We start from the raw sequence: 13,670 nt of genomic DNA, 5'->3' as shown, positions 1-13,670 counted from the left end.
TTGCTGGTGTGAGCCTTTATTTATCTTTATGATCTTTTGTTATGAGCTGGTCTCATTATTATTACTGAGAGATCATGATACATTCTATTCTTTGCTTCAATACATTCTTTGACCACTGCAAATTGGTGGTTTATAATGAGGGGGGAAGCACAGAGATCAGAAGGGCAGTTTGACAGCTATAATATCAGTGGAATTCAGCTAGGCAAAAGATCAATGCATTAGGTACAATAACAGAAAACCACCAATAAGCATTCATCTTCCATTCTAAACAGAAACTTGATTGGCTTCTTTAGATGTACTGTACATTTCACCTTTCTGGCTGCATTGCTTTTGTATTAGCCTACAGTATATGCATTCCATTTAATAAAATGTTCAATCAATGATCCCTGGATATTCAACTGGTATCAGTTTTCTTAGCTAAATAAATGATCCATCAGATATCGAAGATTTTGTTCTTCCAGTTTGTACCAGTTCATTCCTTAACAAGCTTTATTTTTTTTTTCTATTTTCATTTAAGTTAAGAGCACTTCTCATGAATCAATTCTAGAACATAATGGCCATTACACTTATTCAATACATAAAGTGAGGAACTATGTGCCTTTATTATCCCCTTGCATAGAAAGCAATATCTTACCATAAAAATACCAAAACATCAGCATACATCTTGATGTGACTGTTGTTCATCACAATATAGTCTATATATTCCTTGCTGAAGATGTGAACATATGTAAGATAGTGCAGATGTCAGCACTATGGTCCTTTAAGGTAACTGTCTCTGTGATATTTTTAAAGTGGTTTTAAAGTTAACCTACTGGGCACATTTACCCCATTCCTGCCCAGGCCAATTTTTAGCTTTCAGCGCTGTCACACTTTGCATGACAATTGAGTGGTCATGCTACACTGTACCCATATGACATTTTTATAATCTTTTTCACTAAAATATAACTTGACTGGCGTAAGGCTGATGTACTACTAACCACCCTTAGCCCCCCTTTCGCTTAACCTTAAAGCGGTTCTGCACCTTTAAAAAAAATATTAAAAGCCAGCAGCTACAAATATTGCACACTTTTATATTGCATACTTTTAATAAAATCACACTTACCTGTCTCAGGGTCCAGCGATGTCGGCGGCAGATGACGAGCGATCGCTCGTCTCTCTGCTGCCCCCGCCGCCATCCTCTGTCAGGGAATCGGGAAGTGAAGCGTTGTGGCTTCACTGCGCATGCACGAGTCGTGCTGCGTGTCCCTGCTGGTCCCCGCTGTGTCCTGAGAACTGTGTGTTTCTCAGAACACAACGGGGGGGGGGCAGGGCATCTGCAGCGGTCTGCGGGGGTCTGTCCCGGAAGTGGGTGCAGATACCTGGATTATCCAGGTAACTGCAACCCCCTCCCCCCTGAAAGGTGCCGATTGTGGCACCGGAGGGGGGGAGGTATCAGATGAGCAGAACTTCCACTTTAGGGTGGAGAACCGCTTTAAATGACTAAATTAAACACATAACACTTTCTGGATTAAATGGCCAACAATGGCCTCTTTATTAATTTCAAACATAACAACAACTAAAAATAACCTTTTTATTTTAGCACATATATATATATTTATAACCCAAACTTTTTAACTGACTGCTATGTCTGAGGTTCCTGAAATAAGGTAATACTATCTAATCGGCTGTCCACCACCACCACGGCATCCTGCGATCCCACCAGCACAGGCACAAATGATTACCACCTTCTTGCACCGTTTAGCTCAATATCCGATAGCTCATATTTCCAGATAGGAAACGTACCCATACCATATATATATATATATATATATATATATATATATATATATGTATATACACACATACACCAACCACCATTCTAACCTTCAGGAACCAGACCTGAAACAACAAAACAGAGGAAGCACAAAAAGGGCTACCTAAAGGGAGGGTGGGAGGGAAAACAATTGCTTGCGTGTTACCCCTGCCCACACTAATAGACACAGGATGTGCTGGCTAGCACCACCCTGTGCTGTGTCCCCACTGACCCAGCCTCTTCCTGCACCCAACTTCCTGGTGCATCTTTCCCCAGCATCCCCCAGTCATGTGGCCCCTCCACTAAGGTTCCCTTGCTCCGGGACGTTCTTTCTTTTGGTAATATTTAATCACCACTGGGTTTTTTATTTTTTGCTAAACAAACAAAAAAAGACCAACATTTTTGTCTGAATCATGGTCGCCCCCCCCGGCAAAGTAAATTGAGTCTGTGTTGTAGCCATCTTTTGGCTATAGCATGGGCAGAAAGTTGTTAAATAATTGTTTTTTTGTTTTTTATTTTAATGCGTTCTATGCATTAAGGTAAGAAAACATTTCAGCTGCTGTTTCTCCCCTCCCCAAAATACATTTACCTGAGTCCTGTATCGATCCTGTCAATTAAAACCAGTGAGGGGTGAGGGGGCAGGGCCGAGCACTCATGTGTGTCTATAGACACACAGAGCCGATCTCAGGAGCGAGCACACACGTGTGCCACCATAGGAAGCAATTTCCTATGGTGGCACATGGAGAACAGGAGGAGCCCAGAGCTCTGATGGAGGACCCCAGAAGAGAAAGTTCAGGGCTGCTCTGTGCAATACCAGTGCAGAGTGCAGGTAAGTATACTATGGGGGTTATTTACTAAAGGCAAATCCACTTTGCACTGCAAGTGTACTTGGAAGTAAAGTCACTGTAGATCCGAGGGGGATATGCAAGGAAAATAAAATACAGTATTTTAGCTTGAACATGATTGGATGATAAAATCAGCAGAGCTTCCACTCATTTCAGATCTTCCCCTTAGGCCGCGTACTGTCCGTCAAACAGTTTCGGCAAACAGTCCGCTCAAAATTAGCATGGACGGACATGGCCACACACGACGAACGAACAGTTTGCTGAAACCGTGCGCGATGACGTGAACGGCAAGTACGACGGGACGAAAAATACGACGTCCTATACACTGCATTATAACTTTCGGCGTGTAAATCCTTTCTGAGCATGCGCGGAACTTAGTTTGACGAACAAGCCTACACACAAGGGGACTGTTCGCTGAAACAAAGTTTCAGCGGACAGTTTTTCGGAATTTCCGAAAAACCTTGTTCAGCGGACTGTTCGCTGAAACTGTCCGCTGAAAGCCCACACACGAGCGGACTGTTTGCCGAAACACTGTTCAGCGGACAAAGTTGGGCGAACAGTCCCCGCGTGTGTACGCGGCCTTAGATTTAGAGTGACTACATTTTAGTTTTCTGCACAAGAAAACTAAAATTTAACTTTACAACTGCTTTAGACACTCCTCACACAAGTATGGAAGCAGAATATGTCACAACATAAAAACAAGTAAAATAAAAGGCTGACTATAGTGTATATGTGAATGCTGGAAAAATATGATGTTTTAAAACAGCACTATAGACATTACCCCAAGCTTCAAAACAGCACTTAAAGTGTTTCTCTTGACAAATATTTTTTTCAGAATTAAGTGGGGGAGGATTAGCCCTTCCGTCAAGTTTTTTTCATAAGCAAAACATTTTGGCTATACATACATACTTTATTGCTAGTGAATGCAGCAATTGGTCATATTAGGTCAATGTTATTGACCTAAAATGGCCATGTGGGAATATAAGTTTAATGATCTTAGAAGCATCATGACCTCTTTGTATATGTCAGCTACGAAACCAGGAATCCCCAGTCCAGAGCTTTTGGACCAGGCATGACACCTGACTTCCCGTGTCCTGTGACAAATGCAAGCTCATACCTATTTACAACCAGCTATGGCTGAGATGGTGTTTATGTGTAGGCAGGAATTATGATCAATATGAAAACCTTTAATGAATACACAAAATTAGATCCAGATCTGGAAAGTCTTAGTAAAGGAAATAAACATTTCTGCCATAGTGTTCCAAATCAAATCCATACCTAATCATGTACATGTTTATTCATTAATGGTAATTATTTAGTGCTGTCAATTTACTCCTTCCATATATTATACATTCACATCAGTCGCTGCCCTCAAGGTGCTTACAAACTAGGGTGCCTAACTTACATATATACATACACATATTAGGGCATATTTAAACATGAGCCAATAAGCCTACCAGCAAGCCTTTGGAGTGTGGGAGGAAACTGAAAGGAGTTGTAAAGGCAGAAGATGTTTTATCTTAATGTATTCTATGCATTAAGATAAAAATCCTTCTGTGTGCTGCAGCCTCTCCCAGCACCCCCTAATACTTACCTGAGCCCTATCTCTGTCCAGCTATTGTCCAGGGGGTCCCTTGGCCATCCGGGACTCTCCTCTTGGTTGGCTGAGACACAGCAGTGGCACCATTGGCTCCCAATCAAAGTCAGTTGTCCAATCAGGAGAGAGGGGGCAGGGCTGAATATCAGCTCCGTGTCTGAATGGTCACACGGAGCTGCAGCTCGGTTCGGGTGCCCTCATAGCAAGGAGGGAGGCGCCAGAAGCAGCGGAGAGGGGCCTGAGAAGAGGAGGATCTGGGCTGCTCTGTACAAAACCAACTGCACATAGGAGGTAAGTATAACATGTTTGTTATTTTATTTTTATATGAGACTTTACAATCACTTGAAGTACCTGGAGCAAACCCATGTAGGCACAGGGAGAATATGCAAACTCCCTGCAGGTTGTGCTGTGGTTTGGATTCAAATCAACATCTCTAGTGCTACGAACCTAGAACAAAAGGTATTTGCATGGCTTTCTTCACCAAGTCCAACAGTACATCTGAAAATGTTAGCTTTGTTGTAAGTGAGTGAGTGGTTTAAATTGCATATTTATTTTGCAAGGTAATTATCCACATTTTTGTTCTGCAGCCTTCATTAATTTTACAGTCACTTCACAACAATCAATGCTCCTATTTTAAAAGTTAGTACTACTAATTACGTTTTCTATGGATGTTTTAAGTAAAACATGCAGAGAATATACCGTATATAGAAATAATATATATTTATTTTCTCTCCTTATTAAGGATAATTATACTGGGACTCTGGCTCTTCCTGATTCACAGTAGAAGCACAAATACTGCAGGTAAGATACGAATAACCTGTTTCTTCAGTCTATTTTGTCTGTGTGTCTTATCTTTATACGCTATCTTTATGTAGTGCTTTACATATATGGGCTTGTCTCTGTCTGCTTGTCTTCCTGATACACAACATGGGAACTGATATAGAATCTACTGTTCTCAAACCACTTTCTAAAATCTTTGGTTTAGGGAAGATCCTTCATTTTAGAGTTGTCATTGAAGAAAGAGGAGAGGGACAATTCTCTAAGATGGGAATTCTCCTCACTGTCCGTTGGATCTCCAAGGCAAGAAATGGCAGCAAAAACAATAACCTGATAGAGGCTTAACCCATTCCCACTTTATACAGTTTGGGCTATACTTAGTGTGCTGGTCTACTTTTTGATCTACAGCAAGCTAGTTGCCTCAAAACAAGAAAGCAATATAGAGTTGTCATTGAAGCAAGAGATGAGGGAAATGTTTCCATTGGGAACAAGTGTTATGGCTCATGCACACTGCAGCTCAAAGAGGTTGCTCCTACATGGTTTTGCGCTTTTTTGAGCTCTCATTTATTCTTCCTGGAAACTCCCCTCCATGTTAGTCAATGTGTCCATGCACACTACAGCCTTTTCAGGATTTTACAGGCATATGTTCAGAGCCCCCCCCCCCCCCCCCCCCACACACACACACACACACACATTTTTGAGAGGAGCTTTCGAGCAGAAAAGACACCTAAGTGCCCAACAACATGCCAAAAAGCATGTAAAAGCGTGAAAAAACACACAAAAATAGGAAAATTTAGGTGAGGGGAGGGTTTATGAAAAAAAAAATGCTTATGCTCAAAAAAGCTCAAAGAAGCTTAAAGGAGCTTAAAGAATCTCAAAAAAAAAAACAGAACACAAAAAGCACAAGCTTCTTCAAGCTAAAATAAAAGCTCAAATGCCCGTAAAAGCAGCTTTTTTTGAGCTGCAGTGTGCACGAGCCCTTACAGGGACAGTTATCTAAAATGTTAATTCTTCTCATTGCATGTTGGGTCTCCAAGGCAGGATGTGGCTGTAAAAACAATACCCGGACAGACGCTTAACCCATTCCCACATTATTTGAAACTTAAAAAAAAGTTTTGGCTATACATAAGGTACACTTGAAATAATGTGAAGATGTTCCTGTCCTAGGCTACTCTCTGAGCTACAACAAGCTAGTTCCCTTAAAACAAGAAAGCAATATAAAGAGAAGGGAATAGTTAGGTCCCCCCCTGGCATTGTCTGCTGAAAGTGTTACAAAAGTTCCTGTTCCGAAGTAAAAAAGAGATGATTAATCTGTAATACAGTAATCCTGTATATACTCTAAGTGTAGAGCATGTGAAAGATATTAGTGGTAGCCAATGTCCTTTATTTTTCCCCTGCCACAGGGTTCCATCGGACTAAAGGTACTTGTTCCAACTCTAGGTTGGCATTTCTCTGATTCCAAAGAAATGCTGCATATAAAAATGTAATCCCCGAGTGAAACCACTCTAGTAGGCAGCACTTTAATGCCCATGCATACTGCTAGAAAATCATAAGCAGTTTTTTTCTATAAGGCCTTTTTGTTTATTTGTGCATTGCTATGCAGAACAAAGCCATGGGTTCACATATTGCAGCCACTTGGAATGAAAGCAAAGCCATATGTAAGCTTTAAGTCAACAGATTTATACCTTACACTAAACTTTGGTCTCCCATGTGTCTTCCCATTGCTATCACATGGCCAAGTCAGGTTATTCCTTTAGCTTTCAGCACTGAAGAAAGTAGAAAAAAAAGTAAAAGAAATTTACAGTATATATACCACTGGGATGTTTAAAGTAAACATTTAGCTTTTCTCTGAATTGGCAAAACAGAGGTTTGCTTTAAAAGGCAAACGGCTTCAAGACAGTGATATGTTGAAACTTTGTGCAACAATTAATAGAAGATAATTGGTTGTCATAATGTTATGGGATAAAAATAACAATCTTAGGGTACAAATCTGATGGAGAAACTGGATGGCAAAACAAATTTGGTCATGCAACACAGTTTTCTTTTCAAAATGTAACAAGAGAGGTAGCTGTTTGATCACCGGAAGGTTCTTGGTGTGTATTAAAATGGAAGTCCATGGGACAAGGTGATGTAGTTTTAGTTGTCCTAATGTAGGGAAATCCATAGGATGTAATCTACAGGACATAACAGACTTGTTCACAATATAGGTGTAATAGCATTGTAGTCGTACCCTTACTGGATGATGGTAGGAAGCAATCATTTTAGAATTGTGTATCATATTCAAGATGATGTATAGCAGAAGCCCATGTGGACACACAATTATCTTCTATTAAAAACTCCCCATAATATGAGTACAGAAAAACCTACCAGTATTATAGTATAGAAGGTTCCCAGTCCTCTAAAATTCCTGGCAGTGGTACATCACTACCCTGATTATGGGCAGCTCTGCTTTAAAATAAGTCATTGCAATAAATTTGCTGCAAGTTGGCACATGGTGTCTAAATCTCTATATATTACAACCCTAAAACAAAACAAAACATCTGGAATGACAAAACCTGTTACATACATTTATATTAGGATCAGTTAAAAGGCAAATAATGAAAAAAAAAGCAAAATAATAATGATAACAGATGATTTTGGGAACAGTTAAAAAAAAAAGCAGTCAAGCAGAATTGCTCAGAGAATTAGCTAAAGAGGATTTATTGGAAAAAGCATTAGAAACTGATTGAGAAATAATTATGACCAAATATAAGCAAATTAGTCAGTTCAAATTCAAATGTATCTGATTTGATATAATTTGAATGTGCATTGATTCTCTAATACAATAAATGGATCCATTTATAATGCAATGTCTGTTTAATAAGCACTGAGAGCTCTTGATCCATTACCCATCAGCCTGTAAGAGGTGTTACAAATTTCCATTTGGTTGAATTAATTTGGTATTCAGAATACATCAAGTTAGAAAATGGTTACTAGTATTTTAGAGATTGCATTTATTCTAGATTTGATCCAAGAGTAAGGTTTTCTTATCAGGATTCCTTTTATATGTCAAATGCTTTTACAGTATTTGAAATACTTTAGATTACATGTAATGTGATATTTTTCAGCGCCATGTACGTTTTTATGGTATCTGCTATCAGACATGTTCCACTGTGAGAAACAGATTGCCTGATTTCTACTAAAAATCATTAACCACTTCAGCCCCAGAAGATTTGGCTGCTCAATGACCAGGCTGACAATTGCGCAGTCGTGCAACGCTGTACATAAAAAAAATTGACGTCCTTTTTTTTCCCACAAATAGAGCTTTCTTTTGGTGGTATTTGATCATCTGTGCGGTTTTCATTTTTTGTGCTATAAAAAAAAAAAGAGTGACAATTTTGAAAAAAACACAATATTTTGTACTTTTTGCTATAATGAATATTGCCATTTTTTTAAAAAAAGCTAATTTTTTCCTCAGTTTAGGCCGATATATATTCTTTCACATATTTTTGGTAATATAAATTGCAATTGATTGGTTTTTGCAAAGGTTATAGCATCTACAAAATAGTAGAAAGATTTATGACATTTTTATTATTCTTTTTTTTACTAGTAATAGCGGTGATCAGCGATTTTTATCGGGACTGCAACATTATGGTCGACAGATTGGACACTTTTTAAACATTTTTGGGACCACTGAAAATTATACAACGATCAGTGCTATAAAAATCTTATAGCACTGATTACAGTGTAAATGTCACTGTCAGGAAAGGGGTTAACACTAGGGGGCGATCAAGGGGTTAACTGTGTTCCCTAGCGCGTGTTCTAACTGTAGGGGGATGGGAGTGACTGGAAGAAATGACAAATCGTTGTTCGTAGCTAGTAAGAACTCACAATCTGTCTCGCCTCTCGTCACACACACGTCCCTGTTCTGGCTCTCGTGCCCGTGACCGCGCGTGATCGGCGGTCAAGGCGACTGCCGGTCACACGCATTGGCACACCTGCTATACTGCTTAAAGGGACCAACGTACCGCTATGACGGTTCGTGGGATTGTGCCGACCTCCTGCAGTATAATGACGGCGACTGGTCGGCAAGCGGTTAAAGCTAAGCTCCAGTCCTACCGTCTTGCACAATTGTACAGACCCCTCTCCTGTACTGAAACGACTTTGTCTCATTTCATTGCATAATTTAAGCTTCTCACAGTGTACATTAAAAGCTGCAATACGTCAGATAGAGGCCACCTAATTTCCTGGCTGGAGGACACCCTACATCATCTATTGCTTCCTTCCCCAGCCTTCCGGTCCCTGGCTCAACCCTTTCATTCACCATATTTTAGTTCTCTCAATCACAGATGCTCAGCATAATGTGTGGGCATTACCATGAAAGACAAAATGTAAGCAGATTAAACTTAAGCTGTAACCTTACACTTCACCAGTTTTATAATATCAGCACAATACTATGAAATACAATGGGTCAGTTTCCCATGAATGGGTCAGTTTCCCACTAAAGGTTCAAATACTCACCTATGGTCCAATGGTCCAACACCTGCGAGATCCCTCACTTCTTCCCAGTGCTGGGCGTTGGCCATCTTGATTGCTGGGTGTAGGATGACATCACAGAGGATTGATAGCAGGCAAGTAAGTGTATTTATTGCAGAGGAGACATTGCATGTTCACAATTGTTATGTTTTTGCCTTCAGTTCTAGTTTAAGGTTTATGTATAGGAAGGATTAGAGCCCAAAACAGGTTTTTGTTAACTGTGCCCCCACTAGAAAGACCATTGTCACAATGCAGAGAGTGATGGGAAATCAAACATTTTAGAAGTGTTATTGGGAGATGGGGAGAGGAAAAGTCTTTCGGTGGGGATACTTGTTCTGGTGACAGCTGTCTAAGAGACACTTTGGAGAGATATTCTCCTATTCTAATGGGAGACCTACCTGTTGGGACACAAACAGCCCAAATAAACTGATGGGGATGTGAACTCTTCCCTACTCTACCCAAAGCTGGAAAAAAAGAGTGGGTTTTACATATACTTTAAAGTGGTTGTAAACCCTTACTTTGACCTACAGGTAAGCCTAGATTAAGGCTTAAATGTAGGTCCAAGAAATATCTCCTAAACCTACACGGTTTAGGAGATATTTGACGAAAGACAGGAACCGCTGTCTATGGCGCATGCGCCATAGACAGTGGCGCGCAGGCGCACTGAGCGTGCCGCTGTCAACGGCGATATGCCACGAGTGGCGGCTCCCGTGCACATGCGCGTGAGTGACGTCATCGCGGCTTCATCAAATGACAGCGGTGGAGCAGCGAGACCCACCGAGAAGATGGATGCTCCGGACTACAGGGGACAGCGGTGACTTCGCTGGCTCCTGTGTCAGGTAAATGACAAATAATGGACTACTATGCGATGCATAGTAGTCCATTATGCTTTACCTTTGCAGGGAATCAAAGAGGAAGTAAACTCATCAAGATTTACTTCCTCTTTAAATAGAGTATATTTCATGCTTTTGTATAATGTTTTTCTTTTTTATATATAATTGTGATTAGTGCTTAAAATGTGTTTTTCTGTAACACAAGCAAAAGGAAGACATTTAAAAAATGCTGCATGTAGAGACTTTGGAATTTGATTGCACTAGCTTCACTGGAATGAGAAGAGATTGATCACTCATTCATGCCTAGCACAGCCTAGGCAGCTCAACAGGAGATATTTAATACTTCCCTGACAAAAAGAGTCTAAAAAATGGTTGCTGGACTTGGTCGGTTTTGGGAAAAATTTTAATCATTGGGCAAGCAGCAGAAATTCTGGTTTAGAGAACAGCAATGTCTTCATTTTATGTGGGAATAGATTACCACAGTAGATTCAGAGGGTGACCTAACAGACTTGATTGCTGGTCCCACAAAGGTGGGTTTCAGCATTGCCAAAATTACTGATTTACTGTGCTTTTTTTAAAGTAGCAAAGTAGAATGAATTGAGCATAATACAAGATATCCTGCCAAAATGTTCACTGTGTAGGTGGCTTGGGCTATAACAGCAAGCATGCTTTCAAAGACAGTTAACATTATAATGAAATTGCAGGACAGACTATCAATTTTGGAATAAATCTTACTAAAAGACTCTGAAAAGGTATAATAATAGGTCTTTACCAGGGCCACAGATATTTTTTTTTCCCATGGGGGTTTAGTCTTGGACAGCCAAAGGAGAAAAACTAGGCAGAAAACACAGGGCAGTGTGACAAATTGTGGGCAAAACATATAGAGAATAACCACATCCATGTCAGAGAAAACTGTGAGTATAGCAAAATTGCGCTAACACAGTGAGAGGCTTAAAAATTGAGCCTACTCGCTATGTACTCAATAACATATGCCACAGTTCTCATACCCGTAAAGTTTGTTTTAATTACATGTGCCATAAATGAGTGTCTAAAATACAGATAGAAACTTCAGTAAATTCATTTGTAAAAATGTAACTCTTCCATTATATATGTTTTCTGCAAAGCACAGTGTATACAGTACAGGGATCAAGAGTGTATAACACACACAATGCAGGAGAGTACATATGGCACAGCGCAGGGCTCAGAGTACAGGGGTCAGGAGTGTGCAGGGGTCAGGATTGCATATCTTAAGGAGTACAGGGATCAGGAGAGTGTACTCCTTAAGATATGCAATCCTGACACCTGCACACTCCTGACCCCTGTACTCTGAGCCCTGCGCTGTGCCATATGCACTCTCCTGCATTGTGTGTGTTATACACTCTTGATCCCTGTACTGTATACACTGTGCTTTGCAGAAAACATATATAAACATATATATATAAACATATATAATGGAAGAGTTACATTTTTACAAATTAATTTACTGAAGTTTCTATCTGTATTTTAGACACTCATTTATGGCACATGTAATTAAAACAAACTTAACGGGGTACTCGAGGTACAAGGTCGGGGTATGTTAATTTTCAAATTGTAGAGGTCAGGGAAGTGTACTGCACAGATCAGTAGACAGACTACAATAAAAAATTACGTCCCCCAATACAGATTCCCCTCCACCTCCTCCTCCTAGTACAGATTCCCTCCCCAGTACAGATCTTTCTCCCCAGTGCAAAATGAGCGCAATGAGGGGAAGTCCTCCCTCAACTATATCATGTGACTGCAGCCCCTTCTCACCTATGCACCCGCAGTCACAGATGTCATCAAGTACAATGCAGAGCCTAAATGAAAGGTGTAACTAATAAGCCCACTGGAACACACACCTGAGTGCTAGCCCTGGCACGCCTCCATGGTAAATTGTCAAAATAAGAAATGGCTGCATCTCACGTGGACTTTAAGTAAAGTTTATTGGAATATGAAAATATTCAATATGACACCAGAGGACACCAGCAGTGGTCAAGGTAGATGCGTTTCACACAACAGAAATGTGCTTAATCATGATTTTTCTGTTGTGTGAAATGCATCTACCTTGACCACTGCTACTGTCCTCTGGTGTCATTTTGGATATTTTCATAATCCAATAATCTTTACTTGGAGCCAGGCCCGGACTGGGACAAGAAATAGGCCCGGAATTTTTCAACTGGGCAGCCCAGTCCCTGGGGGGGAGTAGGTCAGAGATGTGGGGCAGGCGTTCGCGGGGGTGGTTGGTAACCAGATATTCATCCTGAGAACCATCCCCAATTCTACATAGAGACATCCCCAGACCAGCAAAGATGGCTCCAGACCAGCAAATAAACATCCTCAGACCATCAAAGAGACATCCCCAAGCAAGGAAAGATGGCTCCAGACCAGCAAAGAGACGGCCCCAGACCAGCAAAGAGAGGGTCCCAGACCAGCAAAGAGATGGTCTCAGACCAGCAAAGAGACGGCCCCAGACCAGCGAAGAGACATCACCAGACCAGCAAAGAGACATCACCAGACCAGCAAAGAGACATCCCCAGACCAGCAAAGAAATGGCCCCAGACCAGCAAAGAGACAGCCCCAGACCAGCAAAGAGACAGCCCCAGAACAGCAAAGAGACGGCCCCAGACGAGCAAAAATACGGCCCCAGACCAGCAAAGAGATGGCCTCAAACCAGCAAAGAGACGGCCCCAGACAAGCAAAGAGACGGCCCCAGACAAGCAAAGAGACAACCCCAAACCAGCAAAAAGATGGCCTCAGACCAGCAAAGAGATGGCCTCAGACCAGTAAATAGACAGCCCCAGACCAGTAAATAGACAGCCCCATACCTGTAAATAGACAGTAAATAGACATACCTTTAAAGGGACAGCCCCATACAGTTAGCCCCATACCAGTAAAGAGACAGCCCCATACAGACAGCCCCATACCTGTTAAGAGACAGCCCCATACCAGTGAAGAGACAGCCCCATACAGATAGTCCCATACCTGTAAAGAGACAGCCCCATACAGACAGCCCAATACCTGTAAAGAGACAGCCCCATACAGATAGCCCAATACCTGAAAAGAGACAGCCCCATACCAGTAAAGAGACAGCCCCATACAGACAGCCCCATACCTGTAAAGAGACAGCCCCATACAGACAGCCCCATACCTGTAAAGAGACATCCCCATACCTGTAAAGAGACATCCCCATACCAGTGAAGAGACATTTCCAGACCAGCAAAGAGACGGCCCCAGACCAGCAAAAATACGGCCCCAGACCAGCAAAGAGATGGCCTCAAACCAGCAAAGAGACG

General features: G+C 41.3%; 1 protein-coding gene across 2 annotated transcripts in view; it reads left to right on the top strand.

Moving 5' to 3' along the window:
• NCAN (neurocan) overlaps positions 1-13,670 on the top strand; it is a 375,601-nt gene that overhangs the window by 117,420 nt on the left and 244,511 nt on the right. For both annotated transcript variants that reach the window (XM_077475452.1, XM_077475453.1), the window contains exon 2: positions 4,977-5,035. In XM_077475452.1, coding sequence (XP_077331578.1) covers positions 4,977-5,035 — 59 coding nt within the window. The remainder of the gene's footprint in view (positions 1-4,976; positions 5,036-13,670) is intronic.

Source organism: Lithobates pipiens, unplaced genomic scaffold (assembly GCF_037356315.1).
Source record: "Lithobates pipiens isolate NorthernLeopardFrog02 unplaced genomic scaffold, aLitPip1_a1.2 Scaffold_13, whole genome shotgun sequence".
In the NCBI taxonomy this organism is placed as follows: domain Eukaryota; kingdom Metazoa; phylum Chordata; class Amphibia; order Anura; family Ranidae; genus Lithobates; species Lithobates pipiens.
Note: the sequence above shows the minus strand (reverse complement) of the source record. Positions and strands in the feature narration are given on the sequence as shown.